Source organism: Cuculus canorus, chromosome 1 (genome assembly GCF_017976375.1).
Source record: "Cuculus canorus isolate bCucCan1 chromosome 1, bCucCan1.pri, whole genome shotgun sequence".
Classification (NCBI taxonomy): domain Eukaryota; kingdom Metazoa; phylum Chordata; class Aves; order Cuculiformes; family Cuculidae; genus Cuculus; species Cuculus canorus.
In genome coordinates, this window is record NC_071401.1 from 160,888,252 (window position 1) to 160,911,705 (window position 23,454).

At 43.1% G+C, this 23,454-nt stretch overlaps 1 protein-coding gene across 1 annotated transcript; it reads right to left on the reverse strand.

Moving 5' to 3' along the window:
• Nucleotides 1–1,586: 1,586 nt before the first annotated feature.
• KRR1 (KRR1 small subunit processome component homolog) lies at nucleotides 1,587–7,501 on the reverse strand. The gene is made up of 10 exons (XM_009563023.2): nucleotides 7,350–7,501; nucleotides 6,717–6,892; nucleotides 6,055–6,189; nucleotides 5,702–5,827; nucleotides 5,521–5,604; nucleotides 4,915–4,971; nucleotides 4,245–4,415; nucleotides 3,990–4,067; nucleotides 3,777–3,870; nucleotides 1,587–2,231 (listed from the first exon to the last, which is right to left on the reverse strand). Exons 1-10 carry the CDS (start codon nucleotides 7,444–7,446, stop codon nucleotides 2,089–2,091), a joined length of 1,161 nt encoding a protein of 386 aa, XP_009561318.2. The 5' UTR covers nucleotides 7,447–7,501; the 3' UTR covers nucleotides 1,587–2,088.
• Nucleotides 7,502–23,454: the final 15,953 nt, after the last annotated feature.

Here is a 23,454-nt window from a genome sequence, read left to right on the forward strand (position 1 = left end):
CATAACAAGAGGACAAGACTTCCTGAAGTCTGTTAAGAGTTTTACTATGGATAAGGGTTCAGTGCAAAAGCCTCAGCTGTGGGTCGTAAAAAGAAGTGGAAGTACACATAATTTAAGGTGAGGCTGCCATCACGTTGAGGTACGCTTTCCTGCACTGCAACTTAGGAAGCCAGGCAATTACCTAATGCAACCGGAAAATACTATTTTGTATGGTGCTTTCAGCTAGATCAGGTTCCTGAAATGAAGCGCCAACCTGCAAGACCAGTGTAGGGCAACAACCCCTACACTTGTTTTTCACTTTTTAAACAACAAATATGGGAGCACCTGGCCAGTCCTCTGCAGCAAAAGGGACTTTGTCCAGATTAGAACCAACAACTCTCCCTCCCCTAACACATTAGTGCTCCCTTCCCTGGCTACAGTCAGACCTCTCCTTACTGGCTTCTAGCTCTGCAGGCTGCTGCTGAAGCACTCATTCATGGGACCGTACTGTGAGAACAGGTATTTAAACTCCGATATTGCAGTGCCCTCTGTTGAAATTAGTCCTTTCAGTATATGAGAGGTCTGAACTACCTGACCAGTATCAAACTTTGGTCTTCCCTTTAGACTGTCAACTGTGAAACACCAGTTGGCATTTCTAGAAAGCTTTTCACAGTGCTGCCATCACTAAACCCATCAGCTTGTTGCAGTTTCCAAGATGGGTGTTTGTGATTTACTGACCATACTCTCAGCGAGGTATCTGTTGAAGTAGTATTCTCCTCACTGATTCCACAAGGAAGCAAACTGCCATCTATGAACAATGCAGTCCCCGCAAGGAGCGAGTGCCAAGAAAGGTTTACATAACTGAAAGGCACACTAAGGCTAATGCCCCCTAATGGGGAAGCATCAGAGCTATTTCTCAACACGCACAGACTGACTACTTAACTACATATATTATTCATATATGTAAAAAGTAAATCACTGTTTTTACCTACTAATTTCAAATAAAAGGTCACTAATCTAAAAGCAGTGAGCCACAATGTTCTAGCATAGTTATTTCCACTGCATGTGCAGGTGATCAAAATGCTAAGACCTGGCAAAAGCACTTGAACACAATTATGGAATTGGTGTGGCTCTACCACCTCCTCATCATTGCATTTGCTTCTTCAATCTCAAGATGTACAGAATAAGCAATATCTGCTCTTACAGTGAACTTTATTTCATCACAATTTGCATTTTCAGGAAATTAAATACTTCTCTTAATACCTCAACTTTCTTTAGAAAAGGAGAAGGACCACAAAAAAAAAAAAAAAAAAAAGGAACACAATTTCTTAGACCTTCTTGCAAGCAAGAAGTAAATTAGAATACATTTAAAGAAAGGCAAGACTGTACACTTCTGCTTTCCCTGTAGTGCATTCTGTGTGGAACAACACCTGCTTTGCACCACATTCTGTCTAACAGCCTCCAGGATAATGCTAATAAATGACAGTTTATTAATGGCATTCAGTTTACTATGGTTTGTCTAATTATGACATAAAGCTGTGAGCTTGTTTCCTGGAAAATAACATGTAGACTGTGCACTAGACAACTAATGAAAAGTCTCAAGAACAAAGTATTAAAATAGTTTATTAACATCACGACAAGACACAACATGTAAAAATAATCAGCTTTTATAGGAACAAAAGCATAATATAGTAATAAATCTTGCCTGTTTTGCAAAAGTTATGACCATAAATGAGGCTGTGTATAGTCTGGTAGTCTTTCACAGTAGAATTACTTTAAGCTCCCATTGAGTTCTCAAACTCTAATGTTTAACATCCTGCACCAAACTCCTAAATGTTTCTAGTAGGAAACTGCCCCCGTATGCAGACGGATATTACCCAAATACATTCTCTTACCTTCTCAAACACAGCAGTGCAGATTTTCTTCACCAACCTTGGCAATTCTGCACAGCCGCATTAGGTCTGACAATTACATCATACTTAGGGAAAAGAGAATTATCTTTCTATCTCGTCTTTTCTTGTCCAGATGAAACCAACAGTAAGAAGTCTCAAATCTATGTTTGACAATGTTCATTAACATAGGAGGAAAGTAAGCATTTTAGGTGGTGAACTATTTCTTTTTCTTTTTTTTCTTTTCATCTGCTGCCATTTTTAACTTGACTTCTTCCACAGGAAGTGCTCCTAATTTCTTCGTCTTTGCATTCTTTACCTTTTCCTTGATGGCATTGATATCAATTTTTTTCTCAGAGGAGGCTATATAGCAAATAATATAAAGACGAAAGACATTAATTTTACATTCTAAATTTTAAGTCTACAGGATGACTTCATATACAAACACAGAAAACTGTACCCTGTGGCACTGGTTAGGACCCATTTTATGTTCATGAATGATTTGCATAAGCTATTCTAATAATCATTTTCGATGAAACTAGTACTATCCACAAACCTCTTTCAGCAGAATTCAAAGGAGAACAGCTATACAAAAAATCCCATGCAACTGCATTTGAACACAGGTGCCACATTATGCATACATACAAACCATTATCACCACTTCTCAGACCACAGATTTACTCCTCCAAAATTAATACATACACTCTTAGACACAGATCTATTGTCTTTGTCGGTCTCAAATAACAAGAGAAGAAATTAATTGTTGAGTTCCTATACTCAGACAAGATTTCATGGTGTTTTGCCTTTCTGCAAGTAACCGAGATGGTAAGATCCCAAATACGCCAGTCTCTTCCTTATACTCTTTCCCTGGCCATGCACTAATGGCCACAATCAGAAACAGGATGAGGAAGGATACGCTGAGGAGATATGATAGAGATCTTTGACCCCTGCATGAAGACCTTTATAAAAGACTTGTACAGGGAGTGCCAGTGTTCTTAAGTTAAACACTTAAAGCTGAGCAACATGTTCGTCTAGGTGATGGCACTTTCTCTTTTGGGCGTAAGTCTTGAGTTTTGATCTAACTCTCCTATCTCACAAACAGCTAATTCCTCTATCTAACAGTGGGTACCAACTGTTATTTATTCTTGGAAGACTGACGGATTTCAGGTCAAACCACAGAGCAGCTAGAAAAGTACATTATTTGAGATACAGTATTGTCAACAGGATGACTGAAAATTTACTGCATCGCAACAAAGTACTGTATCAATGCTGCAGAACACATGAGCTTTCCTGCTCATAAGAAACTGTGTACTTACTATATGGTGTAATAATTCATAGGTGGTATAGCTAACACAAAACATATTTAGTACATCTAATATGATGAAAGAAAATGTAATGTGATCAAGGAATCCAGAAAACTGAATGCTTGCTTCTCTAGTGCAAATCATCTGAGAACACAAGTTCTTACTCTGTACATAGCACAGTTTAACTTTTAGAAAAGCTATTTGCCCTATCCTCTACAAATATTAACTTGTGGCATAGTTTCCAAGTGTTGTTTCCAGGTTTCTTCTTCTTCATAGAAAAGCCATTTGAAAAATGCAAAAGCTGTGGCAGCTCCACTACAAGACTGAAAACCAAAAATTGACGTAGGCAGAACAATCAATTGAGACTGACATTCCAGTATCTCCACCAGGAAAATGTTCTACAGAGAACTATCATTTTTTTCATAGGTACAGAACTAGGGGCTCCATGATCTTTCTACTGTCCTTGGCAACTCCAGGCATGGATCAAACCACTAGAATATTTTGCATGACCTTCCTTATTTCCTGCAGCTATTACCTCTGCAAAATCATTCAGCCTAGGAATCAGCTGAAGGTTTTAGAATAGGGAAAAAAAAAAAAAGGTTACCTTTCTTTGTTTTCATAACTGGCTTTTCCTTTGGTGGGATAAAAGCTTTATTTCTCTCTTCTTGTCTTTTCTTGACTGCATCTGCTTGCTTTGCCTAGAGTTACCAATAAAAAGGCCAAACATCAGTAGAGCAGGGCAAAAGGAACACACACAAAAACATTCCAAGTTCAGTCAAGTGCTTTTTAACTGAACAGCAAGTTAGAATAACTTTACCTTTATCTCTTCCACTCGCTTTCGTTTCTTCTGTCTTTCTTTCAAGAAGTATTCACCACTTGCCAATTCTTTATCAACCTGTGTAACACACATAACAAGAAGCTTTAAATTACTATGCATTTTAAGCCAGACAGAGAGTATCAGAAAATCAGAATTGATTTCCTGAAATCAGACAGAAGAGGCTTCCCAAACTCTCCTTATTAAGAACACTATTTCAAGTCATGCTGTATTCCTGCAAATAAAGTTTCAGCTGACCTGGCTTTCTGGCTGTGGAGGTGGGAACGGTGTGTACTCCTTCTTAGTATTTTTCTTCTTTGGCTCCTTGCGTTTTTTCAAGTTCTTCCGCTTGAACTTGGGCAAAAATCTTTCCCAACTTTGTGTCCTCAGTTCAGGATCTTTTGCTAATTCCCTTTTGATCATCAAAGTCTTCAGTAGTTTTAGAATGTCACAAAGAAGTTATTAAAAAAATAGTATTACAGTAATAGCCAAGAGCTCCAAACTCAAGTTTTAGTAAACCTTTTTACAGTGACTACGATACAGCTGAACTTTCCATCTTTCACTTCAGTAAGAGTAGATGGGTTTAATTATGAACAGAAGAACAAGATACATAGGTCTCAAAACAGGGACAAAATGCACTGAAGAAGGTGCCTCAGTTTAAATGAGCAAGTATCAACCAGACAATTGAAGGAAGAAAAGCTCATACACACTTTTCCTTTGATGTTTTCTGAGATACTGTTAATGATATTATGGATATATATCCTGGTAAAATGCAGGATATCAAAGTCAGAATTTTTTTAAAGCAGCACAATACAGAAATTCTTGAAGACAAATTACCACACAGAAACATGTAAGTTATTAAAATACAAGTCTCTAAGAAGAAATAGTACTTTCTTGTAAACGAAGATGCACAGTGGGCTATGCTAACCTTAATGTTATATATGGGATGTATATTCTTCATTGTGTCCAGAACGACTTTTCTAACCTGTGTTTAATAAAAAAGAAAAATAACAGAAAACTCAGCAAGTATTTCATATTCTAATCAATTAAAACACCAGGTATACTATCTTCCTTCCTCTCTCTGCCCCTCAAAGTAGGTAGATTTAAAAGGCTGATGCACATGGGTAACTGGAAGTCACAGCACTTCAGAAATGTCAATTTTCTAATATACCCCAGCATGCGCCACAAACATTATTTTCACTTTACTGTGGATTTTAAGGTGTCATGAGAAATAAATTTGCTTTTGACTTGCATTCTTCTCCCACATAGTTATAAAAACTTTTCAGGTTATGTACCATTACTCTGCAGTATTTTACTCCTTTTACTCCTTTTTTACTCCTAAGACTGAAAGATCTTCAACAAAATTCAGCAGCTAAGATGCTAAATCTACAGATATTCATGTAAATACGGCTTACTAACAAAGAGCTGAAAAGTCACTGAGATAGTCCTGAGGTTGCCACATTTTGCCTCTCATCTGCCCTCGAGCTGAGCACAGAAGTACACGACATGTAGGGGCTCACCTTCCTCCCCTTACCTCTTTCAGCCCACTAAAGGGTCCGAGAGCAGAAACAGTGTTGCCTTGCACCATAATATAACAGTTTGTTAACAGTTCCAGGGCCTACACAAAAAAAAAAAGAGAAATTAAGTGTAAACTGAAGATCTCACACAAATTTAGGTCTAAGAGTTGTCTTGGTTACTACACCTATGGGATATACCTTCAGAGTAGATCCTTTAGGCCCAAGGAGTCGTCCTCTTCTTTTTATAAAAGTGTCTCTCTTCCTCACCAGAGAGCCTATTTTAATGATGTCACATGCAACATCATCCTGAAGGATACGAACTGCCTAAAGAGACAAGAAGCAGGCAATATCATCTGAACACAAATGTATTGTGCAGGAGAGTCGAGAAAATACTTCCATTTATTCTGCTCACTTTGTGTTCAGATACACCTACTTTAAATAAATATTTTATTGTACTTGACTCACTTAAAAAAATACCACAGTTTGAAAATCTACTATTTTATAGGTATTCTGATATAATCTGAGACAAGCTTCCAGAATTTAATACAGACCTGTTCAAATGGAACGCTTCTTGCCAGAAGTTTTATTAAATCTCTAGCCCTGATAATCACATATGGATCAAATGTCTTCTTAGTGGTAGTGACGGTCATGCTTCCTTCAATCAGATCCAGCGTTGCATTCACATACTGCAATACGAAAGAAATAGTGAAGCAAAAGAAACAGTGAATTAACCTCTAAATAAGAACCTCAGAACTGACCTTTGCAGTAAGAAGTTAACAAACAGGATGCTACATACTGAACGCAAATCCATTTCCCAAATTTCCTACAGTGACTTTCAGCTTAAGGAAACTCACACAGGCAGGTAAACACAAAAGACCAAATATGCGTGTCACACGGCCCAGAACACTACCTCCTTTGTCTCCTTGAATTCAGGCACAACAAAGCTGTCAGCATCTGGATGAGGAGACAGTTGCTGTTCCAGAGCTTTACTGACAACATATATATATATATATAACTGCCAGGTCTGACTGCACAGAACTGCACTGATTTTGACGCAATAAAAAACTACACTACCAATTCTAAACATAAGTGCAGTAGAAATATATACACACACAGTATCAGAAAAGCAACTTGCACTTTTTTTATGTGTTTAAGGAACATCTATCTCTTCTGAAAGATAAAACAAAGTATCACAATTAACAAGTACTCATACATGTTCACTCAAGGCTTTCTGGACGAGTGGCCAGCACTCTTTCAAGTACGCTTCTCTGTACTTTGGGAACAGCGTTGCAAAACTACTTTCTTCCAGCAGCCCCTTGGGATTATCTTCTCTTGTAAAGGCTGGTTCTTTCCATCCATCAGGTACAGTGAGAAGTTCAGATTCATCAACTGTTATAAGTATTTAAAGAAAAAAAAAGAAAAGTTTTTTTCGGCTTCTTTCATCAGTGACGATTACTTCTCCTCCCTAACTACAAAAGATACAATAACTGAAAGCAGGGAGGCAAAGGTTTGCTTAACATTCTCTCGAATGTGATTTGCGTCTCTTCTAATCTTAAAAAAGTTACTGTTTTAAGCTATTATTATTCACACATATAGATAGATAGATAGATAGATAGATAGATAGATAGATAGATAGGTGTACACACACACACAGCGGCGATACACGCCGGGCGGAATATTACATAGGCATAAGCCCCACCACAGTGAGGGGAGCGACTCCACCAAGGCCCTCCCCGCCCCGCGGAACGACGGCCCCGCTCCCACCCCGGGCTGTGCAGGAAACCGGAGGGACCGCGGGCGCCAGGACGGGGCACCAGCCCCGGGGAGAACCCTCACCCCGCCCTACCTGCCGCCGCTTTCTTTTTGCTTTTTTGTTTTCCTTTTTGCTTCCCCACGGACCCGGATCCGGACCCGGCCTCAGCCGCCTCGGCTGGGTCCGCCATGCCTGCCCACGCGCCGCCACCTCTTACCCGGCGCCGGAAGGGACAGGGTCCGGCGGCGCGGTGCACGCCGGGACCGGTAGTCCCAGTGGGCTAAGGAGCGCGGTGCACGCCGGGACTGGTAGTCCCAGTGGGCTAAGGAGCGCTGTGCACGCCGGGAGTAGTAGTCCCAGTGGGCTAAGGGCACGTGGGGCGCGGTGGGAGTGGTAGTCCGGGCGGGATGAGAGCACGGGGGGAGCTAGGCTGGAGCTCTTAAGCAGCAGCTGCCGAGGCTTCGAGACTGGCTTTGCTGATTGTATTCAGATAAAAACACGTTTTTCTGCCGGGCTGGACTCCCCTGGACTTACAAAGGTGGAAAAGAAGCCAGTGCAGGCGGGCAGGGCCAGCGTCTGCCCGCTGGGTCTCATTGCAGGCTGCAAGTCGGAGTGAGATGAGTCTTTGCTGCTTCTGCCGTAGAGAATTCCCACAGTTCTCGGTCAGAGTTACTCTCTTTCGAGACGCGTGTGCACCTGGCTCACAGAATCACCGAATGATCTGTGTTGGAAGAGACCTCTGGTGATCCTTTGGTCCACCACTAGAGCAGGTTCACCCAGAGCAGGCTGCACAGGAACGTATCCTGTGAGATTTGACTATCTCCACAGAAGGAGACTCCAAGGCCTCTCCAGGCAGCCTGTTCCAGCACTTTGTCACCCTCAAAGAAGTTTTTCCTCATGTTCAGGTGGAACTTCCTGCGCTCCAGTTTGTGCCCTCTGCCGCTTGTCCTGTTGCTGGGCACCACTTAAAAGAGTCTGGCCCCATCCTCTTGACACCTGCTGTTCAGGTATTTATAAGTAGTAATAAGGTCCCCTCTTCCAGGCTACAGAATCCAAGTCTCTCAGCCTTTCCTAATGAGAGACGCTCCAATCCCCTAATCATCTTGGTGGCCCTCTGCTGGACTGTTCCCTGGTAGTTTCCTGTCTTTCTTAAGCTGGAAAGCCCAGAACTGGACACGCTACTGTAGGGCTCCTGTGAACACAGCACAGTGCGTCTCAAGGTGACAGGGTCTGGTAAGTGGTTGTGCTGCTGGAGATCTCTGCCACTTCCCCAGGCTGGCTCGGCAGCTCCTTCTCTGCTCACTCTGCTCTGCGCCTCTGCTCTGATTACAGTCACAGACTCTAAGATGCTGCAGCTGAGGTGAGAGGCATATAGAATCATAGAATCACCAGGCTGGAAAAGACCTTTTGGATCATCAAGTCCAACCACTCCTATCTGCCACTAAACCATGTCGCTGAGCACTTCATCCACCCGTCTTTTAAATACCTTCAGGCATGAGGACTCAACCACCTCCCTGGGCAGCCTCTGCCAGTGCCTTATGACCCCTTCTGTGAAATTTTTTTTCCAGCTATCCAGTCTGAACCTCCCCCGGCGCAGCTTGAGGCCATTCCTCCTTGTCCTGTCCCCTGTCACTTGGGAGAAGAGGCCAGCACCCACCTCTCTACAACCTCCTTTCAGGGAGTTGGAAAGAGCAATAAGATCTCCTCTCAACCTCCTCTTCTCAAAGCTAAACAACCCCCATTCCCTCATCCACTCCTCGTTAAGACTTGTTCTCCAGCCCGATATACCAACTGTCTTCTTTCCTTCCTGCTCTTTGATGTGAAACATCTTTTCTGCCTGTGTTCAGTTTTGAATTTTCTATCAGTATTATGCAACACAAAGGACAAAAGAACCATCATCCAAAATGTACACTGAAGTGCATTGATAAATACTTGCAATACTTTAGTGCTCATAACTAAAGAGAACACATGTTCCTGATGAGACCTAATTATTCAGCTGAATAATATAATTTAAGGTTCTCTGGGGAATGCTCTGCATCCTCCTCACTTCCTCTTCCTGTACCTGAGTGCTTTCTTCAGTAAAAAAGGAAGAAAATGCTTCTTTCACTCTCTTTTATGGAGACCATGAAAATCCAATGGAGTGAAGAACTGGAGAGCTTTGAGAGCAAGAACACCTGCATCTTTGAGGGAGGAGGGCATTGCTCTTGGCAAGTGTTTGTCGGACTTGTTCATAAAAGCCTGCGCTCCAGGGTCTTTAATTACCATCATGACAAGAAACATACTACCGTCATCTGATCTGCACATAAATAAAATATTAATTAAAAAAATCAGGTTTGACTCCCTAAAACTTTTCTTTGAAATAGACTGCTGTCTTTCCTAGCCTGCTCCATCTCCCAGTCCTGTGCCAGCCCTACTTCCCACAACAAACAGGATACCAGGATCCCTTCCACCTGCAAGTTTGCTATCGAGGTGATGCAAGTTTTTAGCTATTTATTTCAATTTTTCTCTGTCCACATCCTTCAAACAGGGAGGCAGCTACAGGAGCTCTTGTGGGTCTGCGAAGGACTGAATGTCCCTCTGCAGGGCTGTAAAGGGGCTTGGCAGGGCACACCATCTCTGCTCCGAAAGACACATCGAGTATTCACAGTCCACTCTGAGGACCAAATCGTAAAAAGCGGGAAGGGGATTTGACAAGGGATGCTGTTGGGTCCTTCCAGCCGCTTGGGGTCTGTTATCCATCCCCAATCCCGCTAGATGGCAGCGACGGCTGTGCTAAAGTGGAGCATCCCGAACAGAGCTGCCGCCTGCCCTGTGGTTTCGGCTTGAGGGAGGAGATGGGAAGAACTGGAGGCGATGCGGGGCCTGGAGAGGCTGGGATCCTGCTCCTGCCTGGCCTGGCACCGGGCTTTGGGTGCCTTATGTATTGGCATAAGCTCGACTTGAGCCGGCAATGTGTGCTCGCAGCCCAGAAGGCCAACCGTACCCTGGGCTGCATCGAAAGAAGCGTGGCTAGCAGGTCAAGGGAGGTGGTTTTGCCCCTCTATTCCTCTCTTGTGAGACCTCCTCTGGAACACTGTGTCCAGTTCTGGAATCTTCAATGTAAGAAGGATATGGAGCTGTTGGAATGAGTCCAGAGGAGGCTACAAAGATGATCAGAGGGCTGGAGCACAAGGACAGGCTGAGAGAGCTGGGCTTGTTCAGCCTGGAGAAGAGAAGGGTCAGAGGAGATCTTATAGCGACCTTCCAGTACCTGGAAGCGGCTACAAGAAAGCTGAGAAGGGACTGTTTACAAAGACTTGTAGTGATAGGACTAGAGGCAATGGGTATAAACTGGAGAGGGGCAGATTTAGGCTAGACATTAGGAAGATTTTCTTCACTATGAGAGTGGTGAGGCACTGGCACAGGTTGCCCAGGGAAGCTGTGGCTGCCCCACCCCTGGAGGTGTTCAAGGCCAGGTTGGATGGGGCCTTGAGCAGCCTGATCTAGTGGGATGTCCCTGCCCATGTTAGGTGGGTTGGAACTGGATGAACTTTAAGGTCCCTTTTAACCCAAACTATTCTATGATTCTGTGCTTCTATGATTGCCAGAAAAGTGCAGTGGCCCTAAGCAAGCACAGGGGGGCAAATTTTCTTCTCCCAGAACTCTGGCACAGAAATCTCCCGGGGCTGCTTTCTGGGTTGGCATTCCTCTGTGCTGTGCAGGCTGCGGGCACAGGACGGGGCTCCAGGACGGATGCAGTGACCCAGCTGATGTGAAAGCAGGACTGGGGGACGTGAAGATGTGTTTCTTCTCGTGGAGGTAGTGCATGAAGGTGCATGTCTTTCCTGAAAACTCTACTGGTATTGTGAAGTGCAGCAAAGAAGATTTGGAAAGTTTCATAGAATCATAGAATGGTTTGGGTCAGAAAAGACCTTAAAGATCATCTGGTTCAACCCCCCTTGCCCCTTCACACTCAAAAATTTCTTCCTAAATGTCTAATCTAAGTCTCCTCTTTCAACTGAAAACCATTCCCCCCCCACCAATCTTAACCCCGCACTCCTTGTTAAAGAGCCCCTCCCCAGCTTTCCTGTATGCCCCCTTTCAGTACTGGAAGGCTGCTGTAAGGTCTCCCCAGAGCCTTCTCTTCTCTAGGCTAAACGAACCCAACTGTCTCAGCCTGTCCTCACATGGGATGTGCTCCAGCCCCCAGTCATCTTCATGGCCTTCTTCCAGGGAGGATAATTAGACAGGTTCATCACTTGTAGCCTTAATCCTCCTATGAGTAAGATGCAATGCACCAAAAAATCACAGGAGTAGGCTGTGGAAGGGGCATGCTGGCAGTACTCAGCAGTAGGAGTCAGCTTCCTGACCAGGATGAGAGGGGAGAGGTAGAAAGACAGCAGAGCATTGAGAGTGCAAAGACAAATTACAGACTGCAGTGGGGGAGAAGACAGAGAACAAGAGAGAGGCACAGGAGGGAGACAGCACAGCCAGGGTGGTGGGTGAGGCAGGGGATATTTGCAGCAGCACTCTGGCAGTGCAGTTTTTTCCTTTTCTCCAACTTGCAGACCTCTCAGGCAGTGCGCATCAAAATACACTCAACGTGTATACATCTTACACCACTGTCGTGCCAGCCACAGCCCACTTGTGTGCTTGCTCCTCTCTTGCATCCCAGCTCCTGCACCTACTCCTACATGGGGGGTCACCAAGCCCCACAAGCCACTGCACTGGAGAAGGGGAGAGGAGCACTGTGCATGGTGTAAGGAGGCAAGGGACTGGGGCCTTATGGCACCCAGGTTCTCTGATTCAAAGGATGCAGTACCACACTGGAGTGTCTTTGCCCAATTGAGACAGGTCTACTAAAAAGAACAGAAAACAGAGGCAGTCATGCTAACAGACTTGGAAGCCATAATTCCAGAAGGTCCCTCATGTCCCCTCAAGACTGATTCTTAGAAGGAGACAGTAATTTATCATCTTTCCTCTTAGCTTGGCATCTGTGGTGTGGTCAGTTATAGGGAAGCCACTTCCCTAATTCCTGGTAGGGACAGGATGCTCCTACAGACTCACTTTATTCCTCTCAGCAGCCTTCTCAGGGTCCAGACAGCATTGTGTTTATATCATTTTTATTAGTCACCGCTCAAATGCAATAACCAGCCACTGCTCATCTGGCCGGGTTAGGAGGGTGAGGACAGCTAGCTGTGGGGGGACAGTGGCTGCTGAGGGGATGGGAGACTGAAGGCTGGTGCCCAGGTGACTTGGGCTGGGCTGTCCCGTGACAGGGACGCTGCATCCCCACAGGAGATGGGTCCCCTCCATGCTGGCTTGGCAACTGAGCTCCCAGACAGAAGGGAAAGCATGAGTGCCAGGGCAGTGGCAGAGCATGGTTACATCATGCTCGGTGGGATGTAGTGCCTTTGCAGTTCCCTGCCTCAGCTGCCCCAGCGCCTGGGGTCTGTGCATCCTCCCAGCTCTGCCAGGACCAAGGGACAGCATATTTCCTGAAGGCAGCTTTCACTGGCAATGCATACAGTCTTCACTGTTATAACAGCTCAGTATGGGCTGCAGAGACCCAGATGCAAAGGGCTCCTCTGAAGACCTTCATCTGAATAACACAGATCTCAGCCTAGCAAGACATTTAAGCTTGCTGAACCCATTGCTGAGCTTTGGAGAGAACCTGGATCAGCTCTGTCTGTGTGTATACATGCAAGTATTCTTTCCTTCTTAAAACAAAGCAAAGGAATGAAACGGCACAGTTACACAGCCTCTCTTATGTACTTTTCAGACTATGTGACAAAAAGGGCAGAGCACTGCTGTTAGAATGAAGGTGCCTCTTTATTATGCAGCAAAGTAATTATTTCCCACTCAGTAGATAGGACTCAGGCCACTTGGCACTTTCCTATATGCCATTTTCCAATCCAAAAGAGCAACTTGGGATTTTGTGATAATTCAAGCAATCAGATGAGCTCATGCACATGGCATTCATTCACTAGAAATGCCACACAGATCCCATTCAGCCTCAGCACTCGTAAATCCATGTGACACTTTTATCTATTTATAAACTTTTAACAGCAGGTTATGATTGTTATGCAAGCCATTTTCCAGGGATTAATAAGCAGCTTGTGTTGATGGCAGCGAGAAGGGCCATTAACTGCTCTGGGACAGTCATTAATCTGTAGTAAATGCCCAGCATCTGGATCATTTCCAAGTAATTAAATAATCAATACTGCCTTTTGATTCAAATAACTGGAGAATTGTATTTCAAATTTATCTTGGCTTAGGATGTTCTTACTTTTAGTTTATGACAAGGCAGGAAACAGGCACACAGGCAAGTGAGAGCTTCTCTTGGTGTGACAATCTCTTAAATTAACAGCTATTCCACACAAAACCTCTTGAGTGCTCAAAAAGATAGTTCAAATTGGCCACCAAAATGTATTAATTGAACTGGAGGAAAAAAATGAACACAACTGTGTTGTCCTTTTTCTGTTAGTGTAGAGTTCTTTCATCATTGAAACAAAAGTACGTCTTTGAGTGACCCAACACTGGGAGGTAGCCTAGCAGAATTAAAGTAGTCAAACAGAAACTACCCCTGCCCAGCCACCTCCATAAAAGTCCCTTTGATTCATTCCCCACCTGGCTAACATGACCTCTGTGCACTCATGCAGATGGGGTCTTCATTTCTCGTTCTCCTCTTCCTCTCCCTCTGCCTTTCTCTTTCTGGGCAGTGGTATAAATCACTTCTCTGGTTTTGTTTTCTTGTCTTTGTTGTCGAATACAGTGTAGCATAGAGGTATTGACAGATGAAGGTAATGGTGCCCATTACAAACCACACCATGGTGGTGCTGCTGCCTTGTCTGTGGAGAGCTAGGGAAATGCCCAGGCAGGCAGAGTTCATGATAGGTGAGAAACAGGTAAGTGGGAATGGAAAACATGAATTTCAAAAGGAAGAGGCTTCCTGCATTGCCACAAGACCATAAGCTAGTTCTCATCCTTTTGAGCTATCTTTTCTCCAGATAACCAATCTGCACCTTACCACGAGGACATAATGCATGAATAACAACTCACCTTCACCATTAGTAGGGTTAAAACCTAGGGAAAAAAAGCAAATGCTCATGCAGTCATTTATCTATTCATATTTTGAGGCTGGAAAGACAGGAGAGAGATGTTGCAAGAAATGGAGAAGAATGTCACTGACCCAATAGCAAAGCTTTCATATGTAGCTACCAAGACACTTGTGAATTTAGGCATGAAGAGATAAAGAAAAGTGGACAGTGGCCATCATAAATTCAGCTCGGATATGGGATAGCTGCATTTGTGAAAGCAAGGGCATCCCTTTGAAAGAGACTAGAAAGAACACATGCTGAACCTTAAGAGGAATAAGAAGCTGGAAAATGAGAGGATTGCAAACCATAAAAGAGTTTGAAAGGGCTAGCTGGAAAGCAAAGAAAAGATGATTTGTGGCAGAAGGAAGAACCTAGGATAAGAAGGAAGTGCCAATGGATAAAAAAAACAATGGCTTTGTTTAGGGCAAGACTTGCTATAGTAAAATTGCTGTCAATTTGTGAACAAGAAAGGGACAGGAGCCAAACTAGGAAAGGAATTCAGTATCATTATGAAATCAAAGCAGCAGGTTTAGATCAAAAGGTCTTTGTAGCAGGGGATGTGCCTAATCATGCATTCATACAGTGACTGACAGAATGAGGCTTTTGTCTTGACTTGAGCCTCTGGGATTTGTCAGAAAACAAACACCGTACCACGTTAAGCTGTGCCAGGACCTCTGAGATATACACAGAAGAGTAAAAATGCGAGGGTGAAGGCGAGTGCCAGTCAGGGGTAGATGTATCAGAAACTAGGGAGGAGGAAGGCAGGAGGCTGAGGAAGGCGGTGTGAGGAAATGCCTAAATCAGAATATTGGTCCAAAGCCTCAGAGGGGAAGAGAGTCAAACACGGATTAGAAAGCAATCGCTCCCGTCTGCTTTAGAGAGTCTCCCACATAGTACAGAGAGCAATCACGCACTCCCAAAGGCCCAGCGGGGATGGCTGACAGAGATTTTTCCAGCTGTCTCACTATCCATCCTATTTAGGTAATGCCTAACGCGGGCTATGCCTGCCAGGGCAGAGCTGGCCTAATGGCTCTTCGCTCCCCAGAGAAGGAGGTGGCCCTTGTCACCTGGAGACACGGGTCTGCCCTGGAGCTGGGGTAGCACCCAGAGTCCACTCTGCCGGCACCACTCCTGACCACTCTGTAGTGGGTGCATGGGGAGCCACAGGGAAAGGAGAAGGGACAGATCTGCTGTGCTCTCTGTAAACCTGCAAAGAGTTTTTCAATGAAATATGCCCTTTCTCAAAGCCATATGGTGCCAGAGGGCTGTGGATTGAAGCTGGAATTTCAATAGAAGCAGCTCTTAAAATAATTTTAAAGTCATACCTGAGCAACCAGAGACTGAGCACAACTTTTCTTTAGAAATTTGCAACAATGTTCATGTGTGTTGTTCTGAAGCACACAGATAAAACACTCCCTTGGTGTATTTCTCTCTTGTACTAGAATCCGGGCATTATCATGCAGATTTCCACTACAGCAAAATTATGGCAGAATAAATAGCTCTGCTGTACGCGAAGGGAAATCCTATTACATCTTCAGTAACTCTCAGTAAGCATCACTGCTATTATACCAATTGAAGAGACAGAAAACAATTTTTAATTAAAAATATTTATAGCAGGCATAATACCAACTGCCAGTTTCACTATCCAGTGAATGCATTTTGCAGCTGGTACTAATTCTCTCTTATTTCCATGAGGTTAGGCAATATCAGCTGTTCACTAAGAAGAGGACATTTCAGGAGTATCCATATTATATGCTGTAACTAACTGAGAAGTTCTTTTTTGATAGATTTTAGGAAAGCAAGATTGCTTTACTATGTTATTCTGGGACTTTATAATAGAGAGGTCATTACCCAGTGATCTGAGTGGGCTGCATCATCAGTTTTATTCAAACCAATCCTACAAACTGCTTTCCAGCAGATAAGAACATTTTAATTAGCAATATATCTTTTGTCTTCTATCTGCAGTGGAGTAGGGGGTGGGAAATTGATTTCATCACGCCCTTTATTTTACTGGGATAGCAGCATAATCAAAAGGTGTCAGCAGAACCACAGACAAATTAATTCTGAGATACAGAGCTTCATACAGCCAACTGCACGTCTGCTCCTCATGCGGAGTCCAGCTGGGCTGTGCAGGCAAGCAAGCTCACTGCTGCGGGTGGCACTGGGTGCTCCAAGGGGCAAAGTCTGATATGATCCTCTTGGGAGAAGGGCACCATAGCAATCGTCTGGTTCACCCTGAAACACTCTCATGCTTTCTGTGCCTGAGAGCATGTAAGAGCTCAGTTCTTGTCATGGTTAGATGTATATATCAGTAAATATGCTTATGTGTAGCTGTAGTTTTGGCCAGCTGGCCCTAGGAGCAATAAGAGCAGCTATAAGCCTTAGTTTCTGCTGTATCTGTAACTCAGGCTCAGAGAAAACCAGCAGGCAGAGTATGGGGCATAGAAGAACCCTATTCCCACATTCTCCTTTTCTCCTACCTCTGTGTACCAGAGGATGAATATCTGAAATGCAGAGCTGAAATGGTGTCTCCGCCAGTTTTCTGTCCACAAGGAGCTCTCTCCCTGTAACTGCAGGGATTCGGGGTAGTCAGTTTGTCCTTGGTTCACAAGTATGCAGCTCAGAGGGTACTTGGCATGCTGAAGGCTCCAGCCCATAAAATGTAATACAAAACTTCTTGTTTGCTGTATTCACCCTGGGATAGCTGGCAGCCAAGCCAGTGAGGAAATCCCCTGATGATTTATCAAAGTAGCATCTGGGAACTGACAAACCAAGCAGCTCATCATAACCTGGCTTATGACTTGCTAAATCCCATATGGTTATTGTTTTTCGCTTTAAAATATTAGCAGTGAGTTTCAAAAGCTCAAATTTAGCAACCTGGGTTTCATAATTGGAAAGCTCAAACCCTGTTTGAATCTGTGAAATCGTTTACAGCATGCTTATCCTTCCACCCATGACAGATTTTACCTCAGTTTCCCCTGGCCTGGATCCCCCAGTGGAAGCAGAGGAGACCAGGTGACCCAGCTGGAAAGGCAAGCAATGTGTAGTGGTGGTGAGATGCATTCATGAGGGGAGCACTGGCTGTCTGAAGGTGATTCAGAACAAGAGTTTAATGTAGGGAGGTGCTCTGAGTCACTCCCGCAGGAGTTTGCCTGCCTCCACTGCCTGCAGACTGACCTGTGAAGAGCAGCTGCTGTTGCTTAATTAGCCCTCGTGAATATTCTGCTTTAATCCATCTTTAAAACTGGCAAAAGCTTAGTTTGCTGATCTTGCTCTAGGCAAACATTGTGACAGGCATCAACAGTTTCAAGAAGCTAAGCTCCACCAGCTCGGTATAGGAATGCCCAAGATGTTACATACATTTTCTTTTACCTACAGGGAAATCAATCTTCCAATCAACTAAGGAACATACTGTTTCTTCTTGCATAAATGGTAATAAAGGCTTCCAGAGTGCATTGGACTGAGCTTGGAATACAGTCCATACAGGAGTCCCAGATCTGACTTTCTGGGTAGTCGCGATGCCTAGGCTAGCTCTGATTTTAGCTGTTCCCCTCAGTGTTTCAAGGAGGTGAGCAGTATGCATTTGAGTGGCATGTTGCTTATTTCCTAATGGTAGTAAGCAAAGTTGCATTGAAAAAAATGATACCAGCTAACTCTCTAGAAAGGCAGTCTCCAAACAAGCGGAGCAGCAGAGCATGAAGCGTTTCTTCTGCTGCTCATCTTCTTGGTCAGCTGTTCATGAAGTGGCATATGGAAAAGCAAACCATTACTTCCCCTAAATGTTTTGTCTGGGTTTAAGTAGACTTGTTACGTTGAATAATAGTGAGTTTGTACCAGTCCTGACAAAGTAGAATCAGTGTAGTGAATTCTACGGTGAGCTTAAGGATCTGTCTATCCATTACCAGATCTGCTACTAAGCCTGGCAAACCACTTCCCTTGTCTAAGCTGTAAATTTTCAAGGATAGGAACTTTCCCTAAGTGTGCATTTGTACTAGAGGGCAATTTGATATGATCTTATGTGAGATACAGCTGCAACACAGACTACTGTTGTCATAAAGTCGTATCTAATGTGGAAGGAAATATAACAGAGACAGTGGGTGGCACAACAACCGTGGGTTAAAACAACCATTTCATATAAAATGCCACAGACTGAAGTTTGATTGATAAAATTTCATTTTTTCATGCCACTGGGTGAAAGAAAAGAGCCCATCTGTTCTCCAAGCATTGCACATTGTTAATCAAACCACTCTCAGCTTGGCAGATCAGAACATTAGAAGAAAAAAAAAAAAAACGCCAACCATAGATGAGCATGAATACAAGATGAGTCATTGAAGTTTACCCAAAAGCAACATAAAAATGATGGTTCTTGCCAGAAAGTTATGCCAGGGGTATTCTCATGGGCTTGGCTCACCCAGACAGGCAGGCAGAGGGAGAAAGCAGCCGGGAATAGGGGTGCATTCTTCCACCACCGAGGCTGGCGAGGGCTGCTTGGCTGCTCACTGCAGGGAGAATGTGTGTGTTTGTCTTAGCGGACAAGGGGCACCATTATCACATACCTCAGCAGGGTTGTAGATGTCAAGCAAATAGTTGGCTTTATTTAGAATATGATGTCCAAATGGTGAATGAAGCATTTTAGGTGTCCTGGAAAGATTTTATATACAAACCAGCTGGAATCCCATTGACAGGAACAGCCTCTTCCTTTCCCTCTCCCTCCTCCCCTTTAATTTCAGACAGACAGAGCTGTAAGTGACTGAGAGGAGCTCCAAGAAGCCTGCGCTTTTGAGCAGTAAAGTCTACTAGTGCTAAACATCTGACACTTGTTCATTAGGAAAGACCCAGGAAAGCATTTCATCATTTAGATGAGTATTTAATACATGAATGGGTATCGAGAAAACATATTTGTGGCCATTTCAAAAGGCTGTCATACAAGGAGACTCCAAGTCTGAGCAGACTGGAAAAGCTGCAGGGCACTTTGGAAATCTCTCAAATGAACTCACGCTTGCAAAGCACAAAGTTGCTGTTGCAGCTTCCAAAGAAAAGTGAGAAGTATAGTGAGCAGATAGGCATGGGGCAGGCAGCAGGATCCAGCCTTCGTTTACCACAACCACTGGGTTATGGTGGAAGGGGGGGACCTTACACATTTTTCCATGCAGAGCAATGCAGCTGCATCCACCCCAAAACAATACAATGTTAGTCCCATCACTTCATAGCTGCATGAGTGACATGCTGGGATTTTCCAGAAACTCAGAAAAGGACAGCCCATCCTGGTAACTCTAGTGTCTCACAATCAATGAAGGATTGATGCATTTTCTTACTGAAGGGACCTAACATTTGTTCCAGGACAATTATTAAATGTAAGTATATTCTAAATAAGGACCTCCGCTACCTGGAAACAGAAGAATCTTTCAAATGAGAAAAAAAACATGGCAGAAACATTGAGTTAGGTGTTTTTTCTCTCCTTTTGGAAGATGAAGAGTGCAGGCTCCTGTAACAGAAGCAGAGCACGTCTTGTGCATCCCAAATGTCCCAAAAGAGCTGGCTAAGAAGAGAATAATTTTTCATTAGCTCCTTAAGTAGCAGGGGAATTACAGAAAACTTATACCAAGATGGTGACATGCTAATTGAACAGGACAAGTAGGCAGACACTGGTTGAAAGCTATGGACTGGCCGATTTCCATCCCAGATGAAACTATGGAGGATCTTGATGTGCAGTTTAGTGCTCAAGAAGATGTACAGTTAACCACCGACATCAATGTTTTATAAGAACAAACTGGAGTTATTTAACATATCTTTCACTTTTGCAGTTTACAAATTTTGCTGATAAAAGGCAATTATGAGCACAAAAAAGACTTCTAACTCATACACGTTAAAACAGGCTAGATGGGTGTTATCTCAAAAAAATCCTCCACCAACATCAACAAAAAATCCTTGCTACATAACAGCCAGTGGATTAAGACCTTGCTGATTAACAGTGAGGAACAGTCATGAAATGAACTGCCAGATTTTGGATTTAATCAGTGTAGGACCAAGGCAGGTTTTTGTCAAGTGTCTGAAAGCAATTCCAAGAACACTGCATAGCCAATGTGTGGAATATGCCCAGGCAGCAAAGGAAATATGCTATGATATGGCAGTCATGTGGAGTGAGCTGAGATACTTGCTTAGCTCAAGTCACCCAAACAATAAGAATTTTAACACAAGACAATGCAAAACCACACATCTAGGAAGGAGAAGAGCTGACTAGACCCTCACAGAGGAAAATAGGACCCTGGAAAGAAATGACTGTAGCATCCGGGAAGAGAGAACAAGCAATACAATGGAAGTGCTCAGAGAAATGCTGTGAGGGAAAAAAAGTGTATTTAAGGATATACTGACAAGAAAATAGTGAGTAACACAGCAACACAAATACCTGTATAACAACATTGGTGAGATGATCCTGGAAACCTGTGCCAAGGTAGTGACTACATTTTTTACAGAATAGAATTAACTGGCAGAAGAGATCCACCAAATAATTGGAAAAGAGGAAAACAAATTGCCAGAAGCTGAGAAAAATGTCATTTGCTTGTCAAAATCTGTAGAGAATGTTTTTATAGGGTCTCAAAATATATAGTATTAAGAAAGTATTGATTCAGATAAAGGATTTGGTGATAATATTCAAATTATCAACAGATAATAATTGTTAGGTTTAGGTAGAAGTAGCAAGAAATGCAATTTTTACACAAATGTATTTTTCAAAAAGGATAATTATCAAAAGGTTGGAATACACATTTTTTCCATTTCTTGATGGCTGAAGATCTGATGCCTTTCTGGATGATACGCATTAATTTAACATGAGTTATTTAGTTTAATATATGGACACTCAAATAAAATCTAGTGATCTGTTCCTTGCAGGTCAGTGTGCTACATCTAGTAGTCATTTCTTTCCTCTAGATCTGTGACCGTCCCAATTCTCTCCCCACACTGTCTGTACATTAAGGCTTGCACTGCGGAAACCGCAAACAGAGTAGAAAGCATCTTTGTAAATTACTGTCATTAGGAGCATTTCTTATTTAGGATTTGAGACCTTTTTCAAATCAGAACAGCGGAAACAAAGGGAGTCAGCAAGAAATACAATACACGCGAATAGCAATAGCAAGTGCAGGGATTATTAGGGATGTGGGCACTTAGCAAGCTCACTGGAACTGTAGGACACTGCCAATCTCATGGGTCAAATGACCCTATTCCAGCATGTGCTGAACTGAGGCATTCTGCCTAAGTGGTCTCAAAGCCTTTTACTGTAGGTTTGGGCTGTGTGCTGATCCTGTTATCAGGTTTAAGAGCAGGAACTGTGGCCCTGCCAAAATTAGATAAGGGTTAAAAAAAGAGAAAAGGGCACCAGCAGACACTGCTATCAAGCACAGTGCTTGCTTGTGCTCTTACGCTGTTGGAAATCATCAGCAAATTAGGTATAAAAGGAACAGGCAGGCAGCATGTTCCCAGCTGAACTGCTATAAATGTCACAGCATTTGTATTGACACCACAGGCTGCTTCATCACACACACACAGAGGGAAAAAAAAGAACAAAAAGAAAAGAAAGAGAAAAAAAAAAGGAAAAAAAGGAAAGATAATATCACAAAGAGGTTCATTTTTCCAAGCTAGAAAAGTCAAACATACTTAGCAAAATCTACCCTGCAGGAATCTAATAACCAGATTATAATTGTGTGAAAAAAAAAGATGATAGAAGCTGAATGGCTAAATAGTAAGTCTATGTCACTTAAATACTGAAAATATATAAAATGTCTTATAACAAAGAGTAAATGGGAATGGGATAAAGATGTGGAAGAGTTTGAAATGTTTATTTAGGTCAGACAATCTATAGAACTGAATGAAAGAGTGGTACAGGGAAAGGTACTGTGTTGCTTTAGGTTTGATGCTCTTTCATTGTCTTAAGGATCAGCTTGTTCAGTGCTAGCAGAGGCAACACTTTCCATTAAGTCACAAAACCCATCAGTTTCTCTCTTGCTGCTTCCTCAGTATCCGAAGGAGCGGTTCACCAGGATTAGTAAATGATGGCTATTTCAGCTCATCTGTTTTAAAAGGAAAATTACGTTTTAAATGTTCTCCATCAGTTGCTTGGTTGAAACAGCACATTCTACAGACAGCCTTATTCAAAAAGTTTACAAGTGCCTGCTGCTTCCCAAATCAAGGCAAAGTTCTCCCAATGTCAGATGTAGTCAACTCAACAGTTGAGAAAGGTTTGTAAAGGTTTGGTGCCCTAGATAAAACTCCAGGGAGCTTTGTGTTTCATGGCAGGAGTCACTGCAACTGCAAAATCATATTGGTAAATACCATGCAAAATACTGACATGTCAGGTGAAATGGTCTGTCTTAGAGCCAGCAGTATTCTGCAATCACTTGGAAGTCTTTAGAGTATTTCAGCATCTCTTGGTGTTTTAGGGAACAAAGAAGAAGGATTGGGCTGGTTTCTGCAATGGACAATGCAAGTCAGAAAAGGGATCCCAAGCTGCTAGAGGGATTTTAAGAAATCTCAATGAAGAAATGTCTGTCCATTTGACAAAGCTCTGCATGGTAAGAAAGACTCCTACGATGTTGTGAATACTTCAATGCATCAATTATTCCTTCTTATCCAGGAAGAAACTTCTTTCTTTATAATTTATGAGGCTATGTTTAGTAACAAGCAGGCTGTGACATCTCGGTGGAGAATGAGGAACCTTAGAGCAGATACCACCTCATGATTAATTTATCTAGCATATGAGAAGGAGCAGCAAGGACATTTTATGTACTCCTTCAGTCACCCCTTCCAGAGGAACCATGGCTCTTATGTCTGCCACAGAGAAATAAAGTCAGGGCCATGGGACAATATTTTGATGCAGAAACTTTTTTATACCTGGTCCTCAAGGTAGGAGAAGAGAGCTAGTCTATGCCTGCCCACTCCTGCAGTAAGAACATTTCCTCTCCTGCAGCCCAGTTTGGCTTTCTTGCCTAGCCAGCAGGTCCCGCTTCTGATTTGGTCTTCAAATTTGTTCTGCTTTCATCAGAAGGCTCAAAGGGCAATTCTGTTTTTCTTCAGAGTTTCTGTCCACCCAGATCTGTGACTTCTAGGTGTGGGAGACAGTGAGAGGC

Bases quoted from the DNA above. Each gene is read 5' to 3' on its own strand.
- KRR1 (XM_009563023.2), bottom strand. From the start codon at position 7,446: ATGGCGGACCCAGCCGAGGCGGCTGAGGCCGGGTCCGGATCCGGGTCC. The intron at 6,893-7,349 runs GTAGGGCGGGGT...TACTTATAACAG, and splicing joins CAAAAAGAAAGCGGCGGCAG to TTGATGAATCTGAACTTCTC. The intron at 6,190-6,716 runs GTATGAGTACTT...TTCGTATTGCAG, and splicing joins AGAAAGCCTTGAGTGAACAT to TATGTGAATGCAACGCTGGA.